The 22,500-nt window shown below is 37.5% G+C and overlaps 1 protein-coding gene across 20 annotated transcripts in view; it reads right to left on the reverse strand.

The window, feature by feature from the left end:
• LOC106882312 (uncharacterized) overlaps positions 1-22,500 on the reverse strand; it is a 206,134-nt gene that overhangs the window by 97,202 nt on the left and 86,432 nt on the right. For all 20 annotated transcript variants that reach the window (XM_089345471.1, XM_089345467.1, XM_089345464.1 and 17 more), the window contains 4 exons: positions 14,978-15,049; positions 7,620-7,789; positions 3,979-4,070; positions 2,472-2,655 (listed from right to left, as the gene is read on the reverse strand). In XM_089345471.1, the coding sequence (XP_089201597.1) occupies positions 2,472-2,655; positions 3,979-4,070; positions 7,620-7,789; positions 14,978-15,049 (518 nt within the window). The remainder of the gene's footprint in view (positions 1-2,471; positions 2,656-3,978; positions 4,071-7,619; positions 7,790-14,977; positions 15,050-22,500) is intronic.

Raw genomic sequence — 22,500 nt, forward strand, 5'->3', positions numbered from 1 at the left:
CACAAACTGTTTTCCTCAACAGGCGCTGCCTTATTTAACATTGTCTCAGAACAGATCAATGAGGAAAAGGACCGCATCACATTGGAAGGGAATTTGGACAAATTTCTTCAAGGGATGTCAGTAAACCACCTTTGCATGGATACAACTTAATCACCAAGACCTCGTTACGTGAATGGGCCATGATACCACAAAATATGACATAGGAAAGAATACGCAAATCCTATTAGGTGGTATAATTAAGTTAGAGATGGCCTGGACCCATCTTTTGTGGAAACATCTCTAAATTATATATGCATATCTTCCACCATGCCTAAGGAAGACGATTTGTTAGATAGTAGGCTCCAAAATAGCGCAATGGGTATTATTGCCCCAAAGCCAAGTTTTTTCAGCACCTGAAAGTCATGGACAGGCAAGACAACTCGCCACAAATTCCATTTAGCAGGGATGGACGTCGATGCTTATCAACTTGTACATTGACAAGATGATTCCAACCTCGCTAAATCGTGTTAAGAAGTGGTTGGAATTTCTCTATGAAAAGATTCTCCTTGTTGATTCTTTCTTGTGTGGACACTCCTATATCGGAAAGACGAGCCATCCGTTGCGTAGAAGAGTAGCAGTCCAAAAAGAACAAATACATCTCCCTCAACACCGCCAAATTCCACTTAGTGGCCACATAGACTCTTGCGCCAGAAACAAAACCCTAAATTCCTTATATTCCCTTTCTATCAATGTAAAGACAGAATCTCCACACAAGAAAGAATCAACAAGGAGAATCTTTTCATAGAGAAATTCCAACCATTTCTTAACACACAAACCCCTCAGCGACCTTATTTCTCTAAGAACAGACATAAACTTCCTGCTGACAAAGAGTACATAACTCCAACTAAAGAGATTTGTCTTCCCTTACACACACACTTCTTGTTTTGACACCACACTTCCTGCTTAACACAGAAACCTTTAACCCTTTTCTCTTTTTTTAAACCTAGCACAACTCTCAATTTCATGCATCCTTATTTTTCCAACTATTATCTACATGAATTACCATTGAACTTTAAAAGCTCAAAGACAATATAATGTATTGGTATATTTATTTTTTTATATATTATTTTTTACTTTTTTGTAAAAAACATTTTCATTCTCCCACTTCTAGAAAATTTGCCATGCAATGAAAGCTGGTTAGAAATCTATATTAAAATATGCTTTCAGTTTAGCATTCTGCCTTATTCTTCTTCATTTTCCTATTATTTCTCCACGTGCGGTTAACACAACCCCACTATTTACTGACTTATATATATATATATATATATATATATATATATATATATATATATATATATATATATATATATATATACCTTTGTCTGTTCTTGTTTGTCTGTCCCTCTATGCTTAGCCCCCTGTGGGCAATAAGGAAATATATGTATATATATATATATATATATATATATATATATATATATATATATATATATACATGGTCAGTTAAGTATTAGATGCAGCTCGACATCTAAAAGCAAAATTGAACCCACATATGCCATGGTGTGTAATTCTATTTCGTGCCTTGGCTGTGTTTTAGTCGTAAGTGAATATATTCTCTTTCAGCCTGCTGTTAAAAACAACTGAAAGTAAAATGTACGTAAGCGTGGAAACTCATATCAGGAACCTTTCCAAAGCTGTAGACATAGATATTTAATCTTTGCGGTGACTTTTCAATGCCTCATACCAAACAAAGCCTGCTGCAAGCTATATCGCCAACTATTACACAATTTTAAATGGTTTATAAAGTTTTAAATCCTGTATTGGCCTGTCCCAGCATTTCATACCACGGAAAAAAGATTCAATTATGGATTAGAGTTTAAACCATTTAACATAGTCATAGTCGACGATATAAATTGCAGCAGATATTATTCGGTAGGTGTCATTGAAAAGTCACAACAATGACCATACATCGTTGTCTGTCACTCAGAAAAGGGACCTGATGTGAGATGTTTCACTTCCCATTAACTTACTTTCAGGTGCTTTTTAACACCAAGGGCATTAATGATCTATTCTCTTAAAGCTAAAATGCAGCCGAGCCATTAACTAACAACGCACATATTCATATACATATATATACATATATATACATATATATATATACATACATACATACATACATATATATATATATGTTTTGTGTACGTGTGTGTATGCGTGTGTGTGCTTGCGAGTATGTGTGTGTACAATATGTATTGACACACCTGTTGATAGGCCAATGATTTTAAATATTGTGTTATATAGTAATATGTATACAAATTAGTGGCCCCAGGTGTCTGAAGTTACGAGAATTCTTGGTTATCTAAACAACTGCGTTATCTGTTTCCCTGGTATTGGCCAAGTGATGTACGCACCTCAGATGAGAACGCAATCTTATTAAATTTTCACGGCTAATAAATCAGGTAAAATTATATAAGAAAATAAACACCGCTTACCAATGAAATCGTTCTTGTTACATAAGTTTCCACTGCAACAACTAACACAAGAAGCACCACTGGTCCATCTATTGCATGTAAAGGTATTGTTTCTCAGAGCTGCAAGACAATTTCTGTATGTGCTGCAGGATTTTTCAAACTTCAGTGTAACGCCATTCATCGTTATCTTATTTTCACATACAGGCTGTTGCAATAAATACAAAAAATCATATACGACAACCATTTCTGCTGCTGATACTACTACTACTACTACTACTACTACTACTACTACTACTACTACTACTACTACTACTGATGCTAATGCTGCAAGCAACAACAACAACACAGGAAACATTTAGTATGCGAGAATGTACTTCGTCAAACAGGTGTATACATTTAGAGCAGTGCCATTCGTACTTGCGACTTCAACCGCTTCCACCAACCTTCATTAGTCTAATCCCTGTAATGTTCGCAAGTTCGTAGAGATAAGTCCAACTTCCAGTAACCGGATTCCTGCCTATGGGTACAATTTAAGTTTACCGAGCAAATAGAATAAAATATACGGTCTGTGTAGCTCACCACTTTAAACTATGGATATCCTACACTATCCTCATCCGCTGGCTTAACACACACTTTCAAGATACGATCAAAATGACCAATCATGGATGCCCCGTGTTTGCACAGTTACATCAGGAAAATCCAGTCGGAAACCTATAGACCGCTGGAACTTTTAAGCAGGGATTCGATGTGCTGTGTAGCTCTTTCTTTGAATTACTCTCACACACTCCCATCTTGTTTATAAAGTGCAGTTCGAAATTTACTTAGTTGAGATCGAGTGGACCCTAGGAAACCTGTCTGATGTCAGGAGAAATCAAGCCCCCTCGACACAGTTGTGTCACACAACTACTAAACTGGGACACCACCATCACTGTACGAATGCTTTCCTTTCAGAACATCACTGTGGAGCATCTGGTACCACTGATGTCCAGGATGACTGCCCAGACTTTGAAATTCAGTTATTTGCCGGATAACAGAACCGGATAACATCGTTCAAACGAAACTTCTAAGATACAGGAATATCTCATAAGTCGTGGGTCGTTGAACAACGGGACCTTGTTTCCAAGCTGACTCGAGGGACACGTATATTTACACATCTCACTTAAAGGCACTTATTTTTGTCGGAGAAGGAAAAGGGAAGGGGTCATACACGAGCTCGTGGGTTCGATCCCTGAACCGAGTGGCACCTTGTGTTCTTGAACAAAGCAGCACTTCATTTTACGTTGCTCCAGTCAGCTCAGCTGAAAATGAGTGCCAGCCTAATTCTGGTCACCCCTCTCTCACTTCAAAAGTCTAATCGTTGCTATTCTGATGAGTCAAGGAAGGAAAGACCAAGAAGGTGACTATCTACTTACGATTACATAAGCATCTAAAACAACTGTCGAACTCTTGATATAAGTTACCTAGCCATACTGGCTGTAAGTGAGGGTTACGGGTATATTAAGAGGAAGAAAGTAACATTCCAGCTTACCTCATCGCCTGTACAGTTCGTCACTTGTGATTCATCGCACATAATACCTGAACATGTTTGGCACTGCAAATTCCGTTGAAATAACGAGTAATCTATGCAATACAGGAATATACCCATATTTAGGAACCAAATAAGTAATGTATAAGAATAAGAGAAAATGATCATTTGTGGTGTAAAGCAAATGTAAAAGTGTTAAGGTTGGGATCAATACATGTGAGACATTTAAAGAAAATTATTAATGAAGACTGCAAAAGCATGTTACGATTTTCACTTGCAATTGTATCAGCATTGTCACCAATTAAACTAAGAATATTATGGGATACCGTACGAGTGGAAATATATATGAAAGAAGGTTTGAAAATGCAATTTTAAAGATATTTATTCACTTAACCGGTTTCACTTTTTTAGAAAAAGATTGTCGAAAGTAAAATATTAAGCTTTGTAGTATTAAGTCTTTGAGAATAATAGAAAATGTTAAAAAACAGTTTGAGTATTAAAATACATATATACATTCTTTGATGATAATAAGAGGAATATATTTAAAGTATGAAGCTTTGTGTGAGCTTTGTAGTGTTACATACTGATTATTGCAAAGGTATTGAAATACATATATACATTCTCTGATAATAAGACGAAAATGTTAAAAACAGTGTAAGTATGAAAATACATATATGGAAAAATACATGTATGGAAAAATACATATACATATTCTTTGATAGTAATAGAAAATGTTAGAAACAGTTTAAAGTATCAAAATACATATATACATTCTTTGATAATAATAATAAGAATATGTTTGAAACAGTTTACAACATTGTTATAACAAAAAGGATTTGGTAAAATATGTATATATATACCCAGGAAATATATTTAAGAGTTCGCAAAAAGTTGAGGAGGAACTGACCTACCTATTTTCTCTTGTGTGTATTGAGGGAATGTTTGCTGTCTTAAGAGACAATATGACTGGCTAGCTGGGGTGGGAGGAAGGAAGAGTTAAAAGGGATTTTTTGATTTTTGGTTGGTCTGTGAGCTAGTCTGTCATGGTTCACTGGTTTTTGGAACTGGTTTTGTGCACATCTCTATGTGTGTCTATATATGTGTGTTTGTGTCCGTGTGTGTGTGTGTGTGTGTGTGTGTGCCGTTTTTATTGGTCCCAGAGTTTATTGTGGAATGTGTATATGAGTATGTGTGTGTTTTATCTATGGTAGGATGGTGTGTGTATATGTGTGCACGTTTGTGTGAGTGTGTATGTATGTGATTGGTATTTGTTAGGGTGTTGTGTGTGCGCATGTGTGTGTATGTGTTTGTTCGTGTGTGTGCGTGTGTGCGTTCGTGAGTGCGTGTGTATGTGTGTTTGTGTGTTTTTTGTGTCGGTGGGGATGTTAGGTGTGTGTACGTGAGAGTGTGCGTATATCTCTTTGTCTGAGTATGTATGTGTTGTTTTAATCGTCCTTGTGGTGTGTGTGTGTGAGAGCAACCGTATGTATGTGTGAGGGTGTGTACGTAAGTGTGCGTATGTGTGTGTATGTATGTGTGCATCTGTGTGTGTGCGTGGGAGTGTTTTGTGTGAGTGTGGGAGTGTGTGTCTCTCTGTCTGAGTGGGTGTGTTGTTTTAAATATCCTTGTGGTGTGTGTGTGTGTGTGTGTAAGCAACCGTATGTGTGTGATGGTTCATATGTATGTGTATGTGTACGTCCTTGTGGTGTGTGTGTGTGAGAGAGAGCGCAACCGTATGTATATGTGAGGGTGTGTACATATGTGTGCGTCTGTGTGTGTATGTATGTGTGCATCTGTGTGTGTGCGTGGGAGTGTTTTGTGTGAGTGTGGGAGTGTGTGTGTACGTGAGTGTGTGTGTACGTGAGTGTGTGTGTACGTGAGTGTGTGTGTGTCTCTCTGTCTGAGTGAGTGTGTTGTTTTAAATACCCTTGTGGTGTGTGTGTGTGTGTAAGCAACCGTATGTGTGTGTGATGGTTCATATGTATGTGTATGTCTGTATGTGTGCGTATGTTTATTTGTGTTGTGTGTTGGTGGGGATGCTATGTGTGTGTACGTTAGTTTGTGTGTGTCTCTAAGTATGTTTGTGTTTGAATTGTCCTTGTGGTGCGTGTGTGTGTGAGGGAACAACTGTATGTGTGTGCACACATACAGACATACACATACATATGAACCATCACACACACATACGGTTGCTTACACACACACACACCACAAGGGTATTTAAAACAACACACTCACTCAGACAGAGAGACAAACTTAAACTCACGTACACACACACTCCCACACTCACACAAAACACTCCCACGCACACACACAGATGCACACATAGGAGAAAATAGTAATTATATTTAGCCATGAATAGAATCAAGTCAGAATATCTCAGCACACGGACAACGATGTAAACAAGGGAGGTTAGATCTTTATCTCATACATGTGAGAAGCTATATGTTATATTACTACGGGCCTCACCATGTGTATTAACAATAGGTTCTCTTTAAAGACCATTCATAACACTTTATAATCCAATCGTTAATTTAACCTCTCATGACTTCCTTTCCGTTTTCTTCCCTATATCCACAAACTCTATATTACATTTTTCACTTCCAACGACAGAGTCCGCCACCATATATTTTTCCATACTTGGCAGCACCGAATAGTACGGGGCACTAATTACCCAGGCAATTAGCTATTATCAGGTTATTTAATCCCAGTGCAAAGCCAATTGATGAGATTGGCTAAAATGGATTTATAATATGCTATAGATTATTATATGAATGCATAGATTTTTCTCAATTACGGTTTCTTATATGAATGTATATATATACATATATATATATATATATATATATATATATATATATATATATATATATATATATATATATATATATATATATATATATATGTGTGTGTGTGTATGAATGAATGTGTATTATTCTTTGTAAGCCTAGTATTTTGCCGAACTGCCAGGTTACGGGGACGTAAACGCATCAACATCGGTTGTCAAACAATGGTGGGTGGGGCAAGCACAGACACACAATTACATACATGCATACACACACACACACACGCGCGCGCACACACACACACACACATACACACACACATATACACACACACACATATATGTACGACGGGTTTCTTTCAGTTTCGGTCTACCAAATCCACTCAAAAGGACTTAGTCGAATGAGTCTATAGAACAAGACACTTGTCGAAATGGCACTAAACCCGGAACCATTTGGTTGGGAAGCAAACATCTTACCACAGAGCCACTTTGTATGTATGTATGTGTGCGTGTATTGTGTGCGGGTGCGTGTTTGTGTGTACATATATATTCACATACAGTCTTTCCTGATATAATATGAGCAGGAGAGAATATCCCGGAGTTCTCTTTATGTTAATAAGCCACATGGCCTCATTTTTTTGTGGGTAAGGAATTAGTTGACTACATCAACTGATACTTATTTTATCGACCGCGAGAGGGTGAAAGGCAAAAATCGAATTGGACAGAGTGTGAACTAAGACTGTAACGTTGCACGAAATGTTGCTGAGCGTTTTGTCCGGTGTGCCAACAATTGTGCTAACTCCCCGACGATATCAGTGGTAATAATAAAATAACAAAAAACAAGGAAGATTTTACTAACTTTGACATTGCGAGTATTCCATTATTGATATTACTTTGCTTTGGTTATTGCCTAAATCTGTCTGACACTCGCCGAAGACATTTACATTTCTGTTCAATATTCTCTTCGTATAATTTACCAAGGCTGGCAGGTGACATCCACACATCATATCCCTATTGTTTCCGAGGTATCTGCAATTATAAACAAAACTCTAAGTGAATGTACTTTAGAGGTACAGAGAATCCCCTGTTGTATTTCACAACAAAGAAGGATAAGATAATTCGCGCATGAGTATACAAATAATGACATTCATGTTCTGTTCCAAAATGTGTCAATAACAACAATAAATTGAAATGGTTTCTGGTGGAAACCGAAAATAAGTTAAGTTCCTACTCTCTTATAGCTTATGCCTTGAATGATAAAATACTTTTAAATAAGGAGAACATTTAGAGCCACGTAAACCGATCCCTTTAAATCATGGATTAGGGACGGTTTGCTGCCAGAAATTAGATGGGGGCAGTTTGGTGTCTCTGGTATTGAGTAAAATATTTTAGACGCGATTTTTTGTCGCTAAAGCCTTGAGTGAAGATGAATCAGGGAAGATCTGAATCTATAACAGGAAGGTATTAATGTAAACTTAACTCACCATCCTGTGTAATAGAGAGAAAAACTGAGTAAATCACAATTTTCTTAAAATCATTGACGCTATGAAAATGTATTCCACCAGGATTGAAACATAAAGTAATCATATATATCTTACTTTGTTTTGCTCTTAGTTCTTCTTCTTATTTAAATACGGCGATAAATATACAAATATTACTATGATACAAAATATTAAAAACTTGCTCAAAAATAAGTATTCATGTTATTATTTTGAATGAATATCAATTTCTCAAGTATCAGTGAATTATTTAAATCTACGTAGAAAGCAGATAGAGTATCTTCTTCAGATGATAGAGATTGCAAACATTTATGAAACATTTATGATATACGCAATATAATAAAACATAGTCAGTAGCCAGCTGACTTATTCGGAAGTGTTGAGATGTAGAGGGTATAGAGGATATACGAAATATAGATGACATACGATATATAGATGACATACGATGTATAGATGACATGCCATATAGATAACATATTGAATATAGATGATATAGAAGTTATGGTGGATATTGACGACATACTGGTTATAAATGGCATACTGTATGTAGATGGCATACTGTATGTAGATGGCATACTGTATGTAGATGGCATACTGTATGTAGATGGCATACATAGCATAGATGACATGGTGGATATAAGTGATATACTAGATATAGAAAATATACAAAATGCAGATGATATACGGTATACAGACGTAGATGACATATACGAGGTAGGTAGCATACTAAATGATATATTTACTAATTTTGATGACATACTGTATTTTTATGCAATCTATGAATACTAGAATTTTAAATAGATATCGTAAAACTTTAGAACTAAGTGCTCCTTCACCTCGACGTACGACCATCCGCTCTTACGATCAGAAAAAATAAATGCATCATTCAAGAGGCTGTTTGTTGTTATCGTAAGATATATGACGAAAAAAGAAAAAAAAACTATTCAAAGCTCATCATGTTCCTCGAAAAACCATCGACTTCAATCCAAGAACAAGACTGTGAAGAATGAACATTTCTTGTCAATTAAACTTTTTTTCACAGGAACATTTTTTGCTATTGTATGTATGCGGAACTTCCTTTGTATTAATTTTTACATTAATTTGAGATTGTATTTTTGTATACAGTACAATACAGTACAAATGCATTTTTCACTTTATGGACAATAATTATGGATGAAACATTTGTGCTTCATAGCTTTATAATCCGTTGGAATGAAAACAGTTTTGACAAATAAATCCGACATACGACCAGATCGATTCGCCACCCGTCGTAAGTCGTGGATAAGCTGTAATTATATATTCTTCACCTGACAGTTTTCCACAATTTTTAACTTAGTTTAAAAGTAACTTTACTTTTTCACCCGTTTCATCGCATTTAGTGAGAGAGACTAAATCATTCACTAAAATTGTATGTGTAATAGAAAATATCAACACGTATTGGTGAAAGAAGATAATAGCTGCTCACACATCTACTGGACACAACCAAAAGGATAAAGAGACCTAGATTCAGAAGTGGCTTTTATCGTTCATAGATATTGACTGCCATGTGACATATCTACTATTTGAACATTTGATGTGACGTTCATGCGCGTAAATAGTTCATGTTTTACAGTGACTATTACAAACAATTCAAATTTGTTATAAACTCTAAAGAGTTTAAGAGTATTTTTCGACAAATTTGATCACACTTGGAAGATGGTACGAAGGAATGAATGATTCAATAAAGCTACACCAAGCTGTCACCACGACTAAGATGAATAAGATTATAACCGCCTACTCACACAGAGCTGCTTGACAGAAACAGCGGACTAAAACAACCCATTCACGTATTGTTCTGTCCCATGACAAATCTACAGCACTACACATTTGACGTGACTATTACATGTGACTGTCACAAGATTGTAATAGACGGCCGTAACAGATAACAGCTCAAAGATACCTTTACCATACCACGTGACCATATTCAACCAATCAATCTGTACTTTAACTGATTGTGATCTGAGACTCATTCTTTCTATAAAAGTAAACAATTTTTAGGTATATTTCGCGACACAACTCCACGTTTCTCATAAATTACACTTTTGAAAATCAACAAATGTGAAACCTGTTAAATATATATACATAGGAATCTTCCTGTCACAATATGACTGTGAGAACGTTGGTTATACATAAGTATTTGTAAGAGACAAGTTCAACGCTCTAACGTTATATGTAACGTTTTACTTCGCTTTACTCTCTAACGTTATAAATGACTTTTTAATTCTGGCGTCTATTTTTGTTTCTTCTCTTTTCTTTCTCTCTCTTCTCTCCTCCCCCCTCTCTTTTTCTCTTTCCACTTCTAACATTTCCTCTGTTTCCTTCTTGTCCCTCTACCCTCTAGCACTCTTTCTCTTCCCTCTCACTACCACGTTACCCGTGATCATTCGCATTTCTCTCATCCATTTTCTTTTCCCCCTCACCGTTGACTCGGTTAGTCACGTCTCTCTCTAATTCTACACCTATGGTTTGTTTTCTTAACTTTTCTTTCTGACTTTCTATCTGTCCCTTTTTTCGTTTCCAACCCTACAAAATATTTCCATTTTCCTTTGCGTTACCCCAATTTCGATTGTTTTGCGGCCGAGGGCCTTTTTAGTTGTGTGTAATTATTAAATTTTGTCGTTTGCGTGTTTGTTTCCGTCATTCTACTGTACGTCCGCTAGCTATTCACTGAGGATTCTCGCTGCTGGCTCCACCAAAATGTACAATATAATCGTTAAAAGCGCAAAATTTTGATGATGTTTTGGATGTTCACTGATGAATTAGTTACGAATTTTCCGCTTGATGTGCTGTTATAAATATTTTGGAATGCACAGACACACACACACACATATGTATATGTATGTATGTACGTATGTATATGTATATATATATATATATATATATATATATATATATATATATATATGGAACATTGGGTTTAAAAAACGTTTTCGACAGTTAAAAGTCGAATGCTCATCGTGGGACATCAACCAACTTCTTGAGACATAAAAGATAACCTACCATTCGCTTCGTTTGCTTAAAGTTTCAATATTCCAAACAAAATATGTGTGGACGCAGGTGAGGCTGCGTGGTTAAGAAATTTGCAACTGTTATTTTGAATTTGTTCCCAGTGCGTGAGCCTTTGGGTAATTCTCTTTCACTATAGTTACCAGCCAGTCAGTCAGATAGTTAGCAAGCAACCGGCAAGCAAGTAGCCAACCACCACGCCATATAGCCTATGCATTGCTATTGTGACTGTTAGACGGAAACTCAAGGGAAGTGCGTTGTATAGATATGTATATTGCTATAATACAGTAAAGTATATGTAGATTTTTGCTAGCACAATGTGTTTGATGGAATGTAAACAATATGCCGATATATACAATATTTCTGTGAACAACAAAATGACTCAGAGAACATAGAGATATGCATGTTGTAATCCTTTAAACTATAATTTGTAATACTTCAGTAATTTAATATTGGTTTCAAATGTTGGCACATGGTTCAGCATTTTGCTTGGCGCGGTAACGATTCTACCAGCTCGCTACCTTACAGTAATTTAATATTCAAAAACAATTCGCTGGAAGTGTTATATATTCATATTTTTTAAATCTAGTTTGTTTAAGACTATACTGATAATTCTTTCTGTTACCGCCACAACTCCTGAAATGCTGTATGAGGGGAATAGGCAACTGCATCGATCACAGTGCTCAACGGATGCCTATTTGATCGATTCCGAAAGCCTACCTTGGCAGAATTTGAAGTCTGAACGTAAAACCGGAAGAAAGACCGTTAGACATTTTATCGAGCCTATATTATTAATGGATGTAAAATAAGTGTTTCAAGGTGTGTTTATGTGATGTTTGTGGTTTTGGGTAAATACAATTTATCTTCCGTGTCCGGTGTTGCTACTTCATTTGCTATAATGTTGTTTTTGATAATTTAATTTCTTGCTTTGACTAAAAAATAGTAATATATATATTAGAAAATCTATATGCATGCGTATGTGTGATTAGTTGTCAAAAATCTGAACCAGAAAAAAAACTCATACCTTGGCTAATGGAGTGTGTATATTACTGTTTATATACACTGCGTGTCAAATTATTACGCAGCTCAGTTTTTTAGAACCAACATAGTATTTGTTAATTCGAATCAGTAAAATAAATTTGATCTGCGCAGATGTAAACAAACGGAGGCCATTTTCGTGAAACAGCTACAAATTTACAGTCCAAAATTATTCTTATGGGTCGAAAACGTGATTTAACATCACAGAGCCTGGCAAAAAGGACATTGGAAATATCAAAGATCCTGGGAAGAGATCATCGAACTATGAAGAAATTTGTAGCGTCTTCTGCTGTCCGTTCGAGAGCTGACAAGGGTAAACCATGGGTTGTTTCCAGGTTTACCTTGTCATGTGTAAGAAGGTATGTTACGACGAACACGTATCTGACTAGTGTTTATACGTTGTGACACGTGTCTGAGAACTGCTTAAATGTTGTAGTAGGGGTGACATTTCCAAATCTACCAGGCGTCGCCTCCTGAAGCAGGTAGCCAAGAACGTGAAACCTGTTATATGGCTCCCTCTGAAGGCTATTCAAAAACAAAATAGAGTTAAATGTGCAGAAAACTACATGAAGATAGATATTTTCCGAAGTCCTCTTTATTAACTAATGCCGTACTACCCTAGAAGAACAAGATGGGTGAAGTAAAAGATGGGATGCAATTAGCGGAAATCTCCTCATCGTCTGAGACGACAACAAAGAGGGGATGGAGTCATGATTTGGGGCTGGCATCATTGGAGTCAAATTGGTTGGTTCTTGGAAAGTTCCAGACGGAATTAAGATAACATCTAATGACCATTTTCCCTCTTAGGAGGACAATTTGCAACAACGGTTGAAGAAGCAGAAAGTTTCATTAAAGAGAACGCTGGGTGTTATGCAAGATAATACGCCATCCCATGAAACTAAGGAATCTGTGGAATACCTACAGAAATTAAACTTCTCTGGACACCGTTTGATGAAGTTACCACCGTGTTCACCCGATTTAAACCCGATTAAAAATCTATGGAGTGTTATGAAAAGGAAGATATATGAATATGGACGGCAGTCCATATTCATATGGATAAAGTCAATGGAAAAACTCGTCAGGGATGTTCTCTCGTGTGGATGATCATACATCCATCATTAAGAACTTTACGACGTCATGTTTCTTGTATTATTTCCAATGAAACATTTTCATATTCATTATAAAGTCCGCTATTATTATATTTGTTGTCAAAAATTAATTGACACATTAAATAAATGTTTGTTTTTGCATAATTATCATTATATTAGATATACCTAATAATTTAGGACGGTAAAAATGATGCCTATTAACAAAATTGGCCGTTGTTTCTTTACGTACGGGTGGATCAGATTTATTCTGGTACAGTACGTGCAGATGGGTCTTATCATCATGCAATGAAAAATATCTGGATTCGAACGAATAAATACTCTGTTATTGTGAAAAAACTGATCTGGTTAGTAATTCGACATGCAACCAAATGCTTTCATACTAGAAATAAAGTGTCAAACCCAATAACCATCAGAAATGTCTGATCTCAAAAGAATAGTTATGAAAATATTCTAAATGTTAATTTGGAGATCGTGGGGCTATAATATAATATTATAGACACACACACACAAACACAAATACGCACACACATACACAAATGCCTCAAAAGTAAATAGACACACCTCATTCTTCCGTTCTACCTGTTCGGACATCACTCATTAGTACAATGTCCAGACGAGTTAAATCATTAAAACGCGCAGAAGTCTACAAAATTCTAGATTAGCGATTTAAATGTACCAGAGGACATACTTTTGTTTCTAGATATCTTTCAAACCCGCTCATGACGATGTCTATTTACTTTTTGAGATCTCTCTCCCCTTCTCTGTTTCTGTCTGTGTGTCTGCTTGTCTGTCTTTCTGTCTGTCTGTTTCTTTCTCTCTCTTTCTCTCTCTCTCTGTGTGTATATACACACACACATATATATATATATATATATATATATATATATATATATATATATATATATAGGCGCGTGGCTTAGTGGTTAGCGCATTCGGCTCACGAATGTCGTGAGTTCGATTCCCGGCGGCGCGTTGTGTCATACAGGCGGGGTATACCAAGTCTTCATATCGACGTGACATACTAGCGAGGGAATTTTCACGCATGTGCAGAAAGAATGGCGTCACGTCCCACGAAAATGAGGGTAGTGCTGCATAACACACGAGAAGGTGTTCCAAAAATGAAACTAACAGTGACAGATCCTTTCGGATAAGTGTGTGAAATCCCAAGAAGCGTATTTTGAAGAAGATTAAATAGAATTTATGAAATGTCCAAATATTGGACACCTTTTGATTAGACCTCGTATTTCCGAGCCTGGATGAAATTATATCAAACCAACCTTCATGTTATTTGAACACTGACGTTGCAACGACAAAACACAATATTCAGAAATATTGATGTTGATACACTAAAATTAGAACCAAAACATTGCTATTTATTGTCAACTGTATTAAATAACTGTGAATTTGATGACATGTTTTATCATTTTAGTTCGGTGACATTTTTTCTGAGTTTAATTTGATGACATCTTTTTATGATTATACAAAGACTTTTGGTTTTCCAATAATGAAAGATTTGTTGTACATACATGTTATTTATACTGGGAAGGAATAAGAACGCACCATCCTCATATTTTTGTATTTGGTTGTTGCTCAAATATCTGGAAGAAAGAAACAAATATAAGTTATAACAAGTGCAAGTCAATAAATCTGTTTTCATATACTGTCTAAACTAACTAAATAAAAGCTCTTGTTCACTATGATATTTTCTGTCTATAAGTTGGACAGGAGTAGTTTTCATTAATCTAACTTAGATACCGTAACGGAAGAGAAAGTATTCTGTGATACCCGAGCATCAAAAAATGGAAGATGATAAGCTATAAGAATAACAAAACAACAAAGAGATTTTCTGGTGTGCACAATATGGGCTTTGCATAACATTCTCTTCTAATGTACAAATATTATTTTCCATATATACTCCAGTAGCAATATAATGACAAAATTACAATATATATATATATATAAATATAATTAAAACACATATCTTAAGAACAGTTCACATCTTTAAGGGCCATATTGAAAATATATATTACAATTATAGTTCATCTTTAAAGGCTTGTGAAGAAAACATATATATCTTTTATAGTACCAGTCCATAGACATTTGGATTCTACTTCGAGAAAATTGCGAAAGAAGCAAATTACAATGTAGTATCGAAAAGTACCATAAAGTACACCAGTTATACACGATATGTTTACTGATTCTGAATGCCAACATACTCAAAAAGTACTTTCTAGTGAAATTCTAATTATACAATATACAATACTGCCATTGGTCAAATACTTTGAGGCATTCGCTTAATGGCAAAAATATGCACCATATGTTATAAAAATAAAACTACTGAACAATAATAATAATAATAATAATAATGGTGATAATAATAATAATAATAATAATAATGACAATAATAATATAATTATCATTATCATCATCATCATCATTATCATCATCATCATCATCATCATCATCATCAACATCATCCTCATCATCATCATTATTATTATTATTATTATTATTATTATTATTATTATTATTATTATTATTATTTTTATTATTATTATTATTATTATTTCTGTATAAACTGCAAAAGTTTTGCCTAAAGAAAATCATTATGGACTGCACAGGATAAACAAGGAATGTATATGTGTTTTTGTACGAGTTTATGTTGTGAGGCTTTTGCGTGTAAACAAAGTTTAACATAATGCAAAAAACAATTGAACAATGAGTAGTCCTCAATATGGTGAAGACGTCCGTGCGTGGCTCATGGAAAACTCACCATAAACACTGCGAGTACCCTGACTGTTGTGATAGGTGGCCTTTTACCTTTCCTTTTCTAGCATTACACACACATGATCAAGGCAGGCCCGTTCCTTGGCACCATTCTCGCCACTTTCATCTTTAATCATATTTTCTTTTTCCGGTGAAACTTAAGGAATTTAATCAGGGATTGGCCAAAGAGAAAAATGTTTGCCTTTAGCCCTTTCAGTCTCGTCCACTTCGGCTATGGCCGGTAGGCAAACAAACCGAGCCTTCTCTTCCCTGTTAAGGGAAAGTGGTGAGGTGATCTTCATGGCAGGTTCAGTTGATTACCGGTTCCGTCCTATAGGCCACTAGAGGTTTTCGATATAAACCCACAGGCCAGAAATGCTCGTGCACTTGGTGAGTGCATGCAGGACCGTCTCACCGTCCTCTGTGCATCTTGGATATGCTCAGCTGACGAGACTTCCGTGCCTGTATACTTCCTCTCGAACAGGCAGCACTTTCAGGTCAGAGACTTTTGGAAATTATGACTAGATGATCTTCGACGCCGAAGGTCTCCCCCAGTACGTCGTCTCAAATTCTCTCTTCAAATGAAAGGTAACGTGGATGTTCCACCTACCGCAATGTTCAACTTGCTGAGGGTTGTGAGTGCTTGAAGACATTCCACTTTCCAAATGCCTCCTCTCGGTTATTCTCTTACCCAGGACTGCAGCTCCGTTAAAAAAAAAACTAGCTGTTCAAATACGTGTCTGGCGAACGGCGACCACACCTGTTCACCGTCAAGGAAGCGTTGAAAAGGTCGTACGTTCGCGTACCATCAGCCACAGCATGACCAGGCCAGAATGCAGAGGAGTGTTGACAGCAAACAGACCGCTTGACAATCGGGACGCCTCTTTTCCGCAAAAAGCGGAAGATTGTACCCGCCAAAGGGATCAGACGGTGGCCGAGATAAGGATGCGATATACACGTGAGACACCTCTGCCCGACATTTAAGAGATAACTTCCTCTCAGCCCATTTCTGGGTGAGAGTAGTCAATCTTCTCGTTACTTCATCACAGTTTTTATCCATCTGTAAGTCCCGACTGAACTAGACACCGATCAATTTAATCGGTCCGTTGTTTCAGAGCCCAGTGGGGGGGGATGTCGATCATTTCCATGTGTTTATGCCAACACGCATCTCCCACATCCTAGGTCACGCGGGATGCTTCCTAACGCTTCGAGTTTGTGAAGTAATGGCTCAAGAGTTAGTAAATACAAGAGAGGTGCTAACGTGCCCGACCGAACGCATAACGTTGAACGGTTCTGAGAGATGACAATTCACTCTGACTGCTGAACAGATGTCATAGTTCATTGCAGTGATCCAGCTTCTGAATACATGCCGGAAGCTAGACGTCTTGTCGACACCATCGGAAGCTTTAAATTGATCAGGGCTCCATCTGTGCCAAGTTCTTTTGCCAATTTCTTAATGATGTATCGAATGAGGTAGAGGTTATCGTGAATTGATCTTCCCGCCAAAGATCGGACGCGTTCAGCTTCTAGTAACTGGGTCCCTGTTTATAAAGCCGATATAAATCGACTGTGCAGATCACGAAGTTGTGGTGTGTATAGTCGACTACTTCAAATTGTGGCCAACCTATGCTATCCTTATGGACTATTCTATAGAATTAGCCTAGATACGGAGTAGCAGAGCAGATGCGGTTTGACCAGATCCACACTGGCATGTCAGGGAAATCCAGTCGATACGTGTCAAATACTTGGAATCGTCAGAGCAGGTTTACGAGGCTTTCGCCCACTCCTCCCCAATCTGTGAAACTCACACAATCCCACCTTATGTCTAAAACGCCATTCCAATCCCCACAAACAATAAAGAGCGGGATGTTCTCAGTCGATTAAAGAAATCTGGTCCTCCTGCTCCTGAAGGGGGATAAACGGAAAATAGTTTGAAAGTATTTCCGTCGCTGCCTGTCATGTCCAGCACCACCGACCTATCCTCCGGCGCCATGAAGATCGTCCGCAATGCGAGGGAATCCGCCTCCCAATTCCGGAAATCTTACAGATGCGTACGCCTCATATTCACCGAAAATGGGTTGGAAGTGCCGTGAGTTGGAAGTTCTGATTTCCCTGATGGCCACTACGTCCACTTTCAGTGCCATGATGCTGTTGAGCAGGTGACCCCGCTTTTTGTGCTTTTAGCCATGTAGTTTGTGATGCTAGTCTCTTTAATTTGTGTTTGTAGTGGTTGTTGTTGGTGTTGCTGTTTTTGTTGTGTTGGTTGTGGTTGCCATTGCTGTTGTTGTTGTGATTGTGTGTGTTGGATGGTTGGTGTGTCAGGTGTCAGAGGTGTTGGTGTCAATGCAGTGTCTCTTTTGGGTGTATTTGTTTTCCTCTATTTCTTGTGTGGATGAGGATTGTTGTTGTTTGTCCATATGTTTGTTTCTCATTCTGTTTCTTTATCGTTGTTTTTTAACTTCCAACTCCTCATCGTGGTTCCACACTCCACCTATGCTAACCACCAGCTCCACATCATTATGCGGATCATCTTCGGGCACTGAGAAGTGTTCGAAGGTACACGGTGTCTCTATGGTTGTGGTGTTGGTGTTCGTTCGGCTGAATGTGCTGATGGTCATAGCGCTGCTGCTGTTGTCACTCTAGGTCTGGTGACTGTTGTGGATGTTAAGAGAAGAGGTGTCCATCTATCTTTTGCCTTCGATCTAGGACAGAAGGTTTGTAAATGACTAGTCGAACATCCAATGTAGCACTTCCCTTTCCTTCCATCCACACTAACTCATATAATCCAGCCTCCAGGATGATTGATATGGTCCGAGATGAGATCCACATAATTTCGGGTCGTTTGGATGAGGAGTTCTATCGTCATCTTGGAACAGACCTCGTTTTAGGTCTCATAGGCTTCCAAAATTTTCGAGTTTTTCTCGATCCATATCGTTACTGCAGCAATCAACCAAAGAATGAATATTTCTGGCGGCACCTGTTGAATAATGTTTTTGGCAAGTCTCCGGCCGCTGTAGAAAGGAACTAACAACAGCCACCGGATTTTGAGAGGATTCAGAAAGTGAGAGTTAGCTTCCTCTGTGCGGAATCTGAACTCCCCCATCCCGTAACCCCTTTCCCTCTTTATATAATCTTTTAGATTCCTGTCTGAAATTAAAGCTTATTGTATTTGAGCCGCTGTGGATTTTTCTACTTTCCTTGATATTAATCTGATAGTAAGGGATGTCACTGCGCGACGTATCGTATCCCGGATGGGGTATTTAACTTTACAGCTAACCCGTCTCTCTTGACTAGCTGTCTGGCATTCTTAAGTTCCTCTTCAGAGAATTATATTCTCTGAAGGGATGACTTTGTAACTACTGCGAAGGAAAGTTCAGAGGTATTCCAAGCTGTTGCACTTGCTTGTTTCTTAGTTCCATCGTTGTTTTTATAGGTGATATTGCTTTTGCTGCCGCCGTTGTCGTTGTTGCTGTTGTTGTCAACTGTGCTATTGTAGTTGTTGGTGCTGCTGATGTTCTTGCTGCTGCTGTTACTGTCATAGCTGTTGTTGTTGTTTCTTGTACTCGTATCGTCCTTCGTCTCGCTCAGGAAAGGGCTCTCATTGTTTATATTTTCAAAATTGCTGTTTTTAATCCAAACAATGGTGTCGAAAACGGATCCGTTGTTTTTCCAAAGATCCTTTAAGAGATTTTTCTCGAAAAAATTGGCCCTGCTGGTTTCGAGTTTTCTTTTTTCAACAAAAATACAGCTGTCGTCTGTTGTTTTTTGTAGCGTGTCATCGTTTGCCACTCTCGCACTCTCCTCCTCTCTCTCTCTCTCTCTCTCTCTCTCTCTCTCTCTCTCTCTCTCTCTCTCTCTCTCTCTCTCTTATTGATGTTTGGTGATGCTCCTCATCCTCTCCTCCTCTTCCATATATGAGCGTCACCAACTTTTGTTGTGCTTTCTCCATGTTGATGGGGGAAACGCAAAGAACTTCGACTGGAAAACAAAATCAATTGACCTGTCTCCCAAACCCGGGGGACAAAACAGGAAAATAAATTCACCACTTGACAGTAGTTAGCCTGTTGTCCGCGATGGAACAAAGTTGAAGGGTGCAAATACATGTAATACGTGTTTTTCTTTACAAAATTCACAGAGCGAAGTGAAGCTTGGCTTGACAGGCTGATGTCAATAATAATAATAATAATAATAATAAGAATAATAATAATAGCATAAACATCAATAATAAATAGCATAAACCTGGCCGTCACGGAACTAACAACCACACAAACAACTGGTAATATCACTAAGCTAAATGATATAATATATGCGGCAGCCACTGCAGCCACAAAAGAAGCAGGATACTCACTCAAACCCATCCGAACAGGAGTTCTACCTCCCAAACAGACCTTGTGGATAAATAACATCCAGAACAAAATTTTAAAAAAAGAGAAAAGATTTATCGATTCTCAACGAAATTAGTAGACAATCAAGACAACAAATAACAAGAAGAAAACAAAAATACTGTACAAATACAGCATTACAGAAAAAGACTTACCTGAGGTAAAAGAAAAACTAAAGCAAGACATCCTTACCAAAGCACAAAGGATCCGCCGGTATGAGAAACACCAACGTTTCTTCGAATAAAACAAACAGTTCAAATCCAACCCCAAAAAACTCTACCAAGAACTGGGTAAAAATAAAATAGACATTACTGCTGCACCAACAGCAGAAGAACTGGAAGAATTCTGGAAACAAATATGGTCGGTGAAGCAACAACCCCAGAAAAGGACCATTAAAACAACGAACTTAGCACCTGAGCAACTCTGAGCCCCTATAACAACTGAAGAGGACACCCAGACACTGCAAAGTCTAAGCAACTGGAAGGCACATGGACACGACAAGATCCCCAACTTCTGATTGAAACACCTGACGGGAGGGCATAAAAGGCTGGCAGAAAACTTTAACAATGTACTAGCAGAGCCAGAGAAAATGCCTGAATGGCTCACGAAAGGGAAAACCATCTTAATCCCCAAATCCACGGAAACGGAGAAACCACAAAACTATAGACCTATAACCTGTCTCCCTACGATCTACAAAGCCTTTACTGCAATAATATCGCAGAGATTGAGTAAGCACCTGGAAAATAACAACCTGTTTCCAGAAGAGCAGAAGGGATGCTGCAAGGGCTCATACGGCTTTAAAGATCAATTATTGATCAATAAAGCCATAACTGAAGACAGCCGCAGAAAGAAGAAAGGCCTCAGTATGGCCTGGGTGGACTACCAAAATGCTTTCGACAGTGTTCCCCACACGTGGATTCTGGAAACACTAGCCATAAACAAGGTGGCACCAGCTATTACAAAATACATAAGGCACTCAATGAACAAATGGCAGACAGTGCTACAGCTCCAAACAAAAGAGGGACTTGTGAAAACGAAAACCATCCCTAATAGAAGAGGAATATTCCAGGGAGACACGCTCTCTCCACTCCTGTTCTGCCTGGCACTCACACGTTTAACTGAATTGATAAATAGAACTGGATGCGGTTACAAATGCTACGGGAAAACAGTCAGCCATCTTTTATATATGGATGATGTAAAATTATATGCTAAAAATGACAAAGAGCTAGAAAGACTACTACAGAGAGTACACGGCTTTACCGGGGAAATAGATATGAAATTCGGATTAGAAAAATGTGCCAAAGCAACCTTGAAAAGAGGAAAATTAGTTAAAAGTAGCAATATAACACTAGATAAAGCCAATGAAATAAGAGAACTAGACGAAAGCCAACTATAAAAATATTTAGGAGTCAATGAACTAGGTAGGATACAACATACACATATGAAAGAAAAAATAAAGAAAGAGTACTATAGACGAGTTAGATCAATACTAAAACAGAGCTCAATGATAAAAACAAGATAATGGGTATCATCACTTTAGCTGTCCCAGTTATAAGCTACAGCTACAACATCCTTAACTGGACACTAAATGAACTATCTAAAATAGACAGGAAAACAAGAAAAATAATAACAGGATATAGGATGCACCACCCAAAATCTGACATAGAAAGGCTATATATACAACGCACAGAAGGTGTCAGGGGTCTTATACAGCTGGAAAACTATTATAAAATAACCACCATATGACTGCAAAAATACCTAATCCAGAAGCAATGAAAACTAATACAAATAGCCACAAAACACGAGCAAAATATAAAAATGCTTTCAGTATTTAAGGAAGCTGACAATTTCAAACAAGAAATCAATCTACCTCACAAATACGAAGAAGAAGAAGAAGAAAC

Source organism: Octopus bimaculoides, chromosome 29, assembly GCF_046866305.1.
Source record: "Octopus bimaculoides isolate indiv1 chromosome 29, ASM4686630v1, whole genome shotgun sequence".
Classification (NCBI taxonomy): domain Eukaryota; kingdom Metazoa; phylum Mollusca; class Cephalopoda; order Octopoda; family Octopodidae; genus Octopus; species Octopus bimaculoides.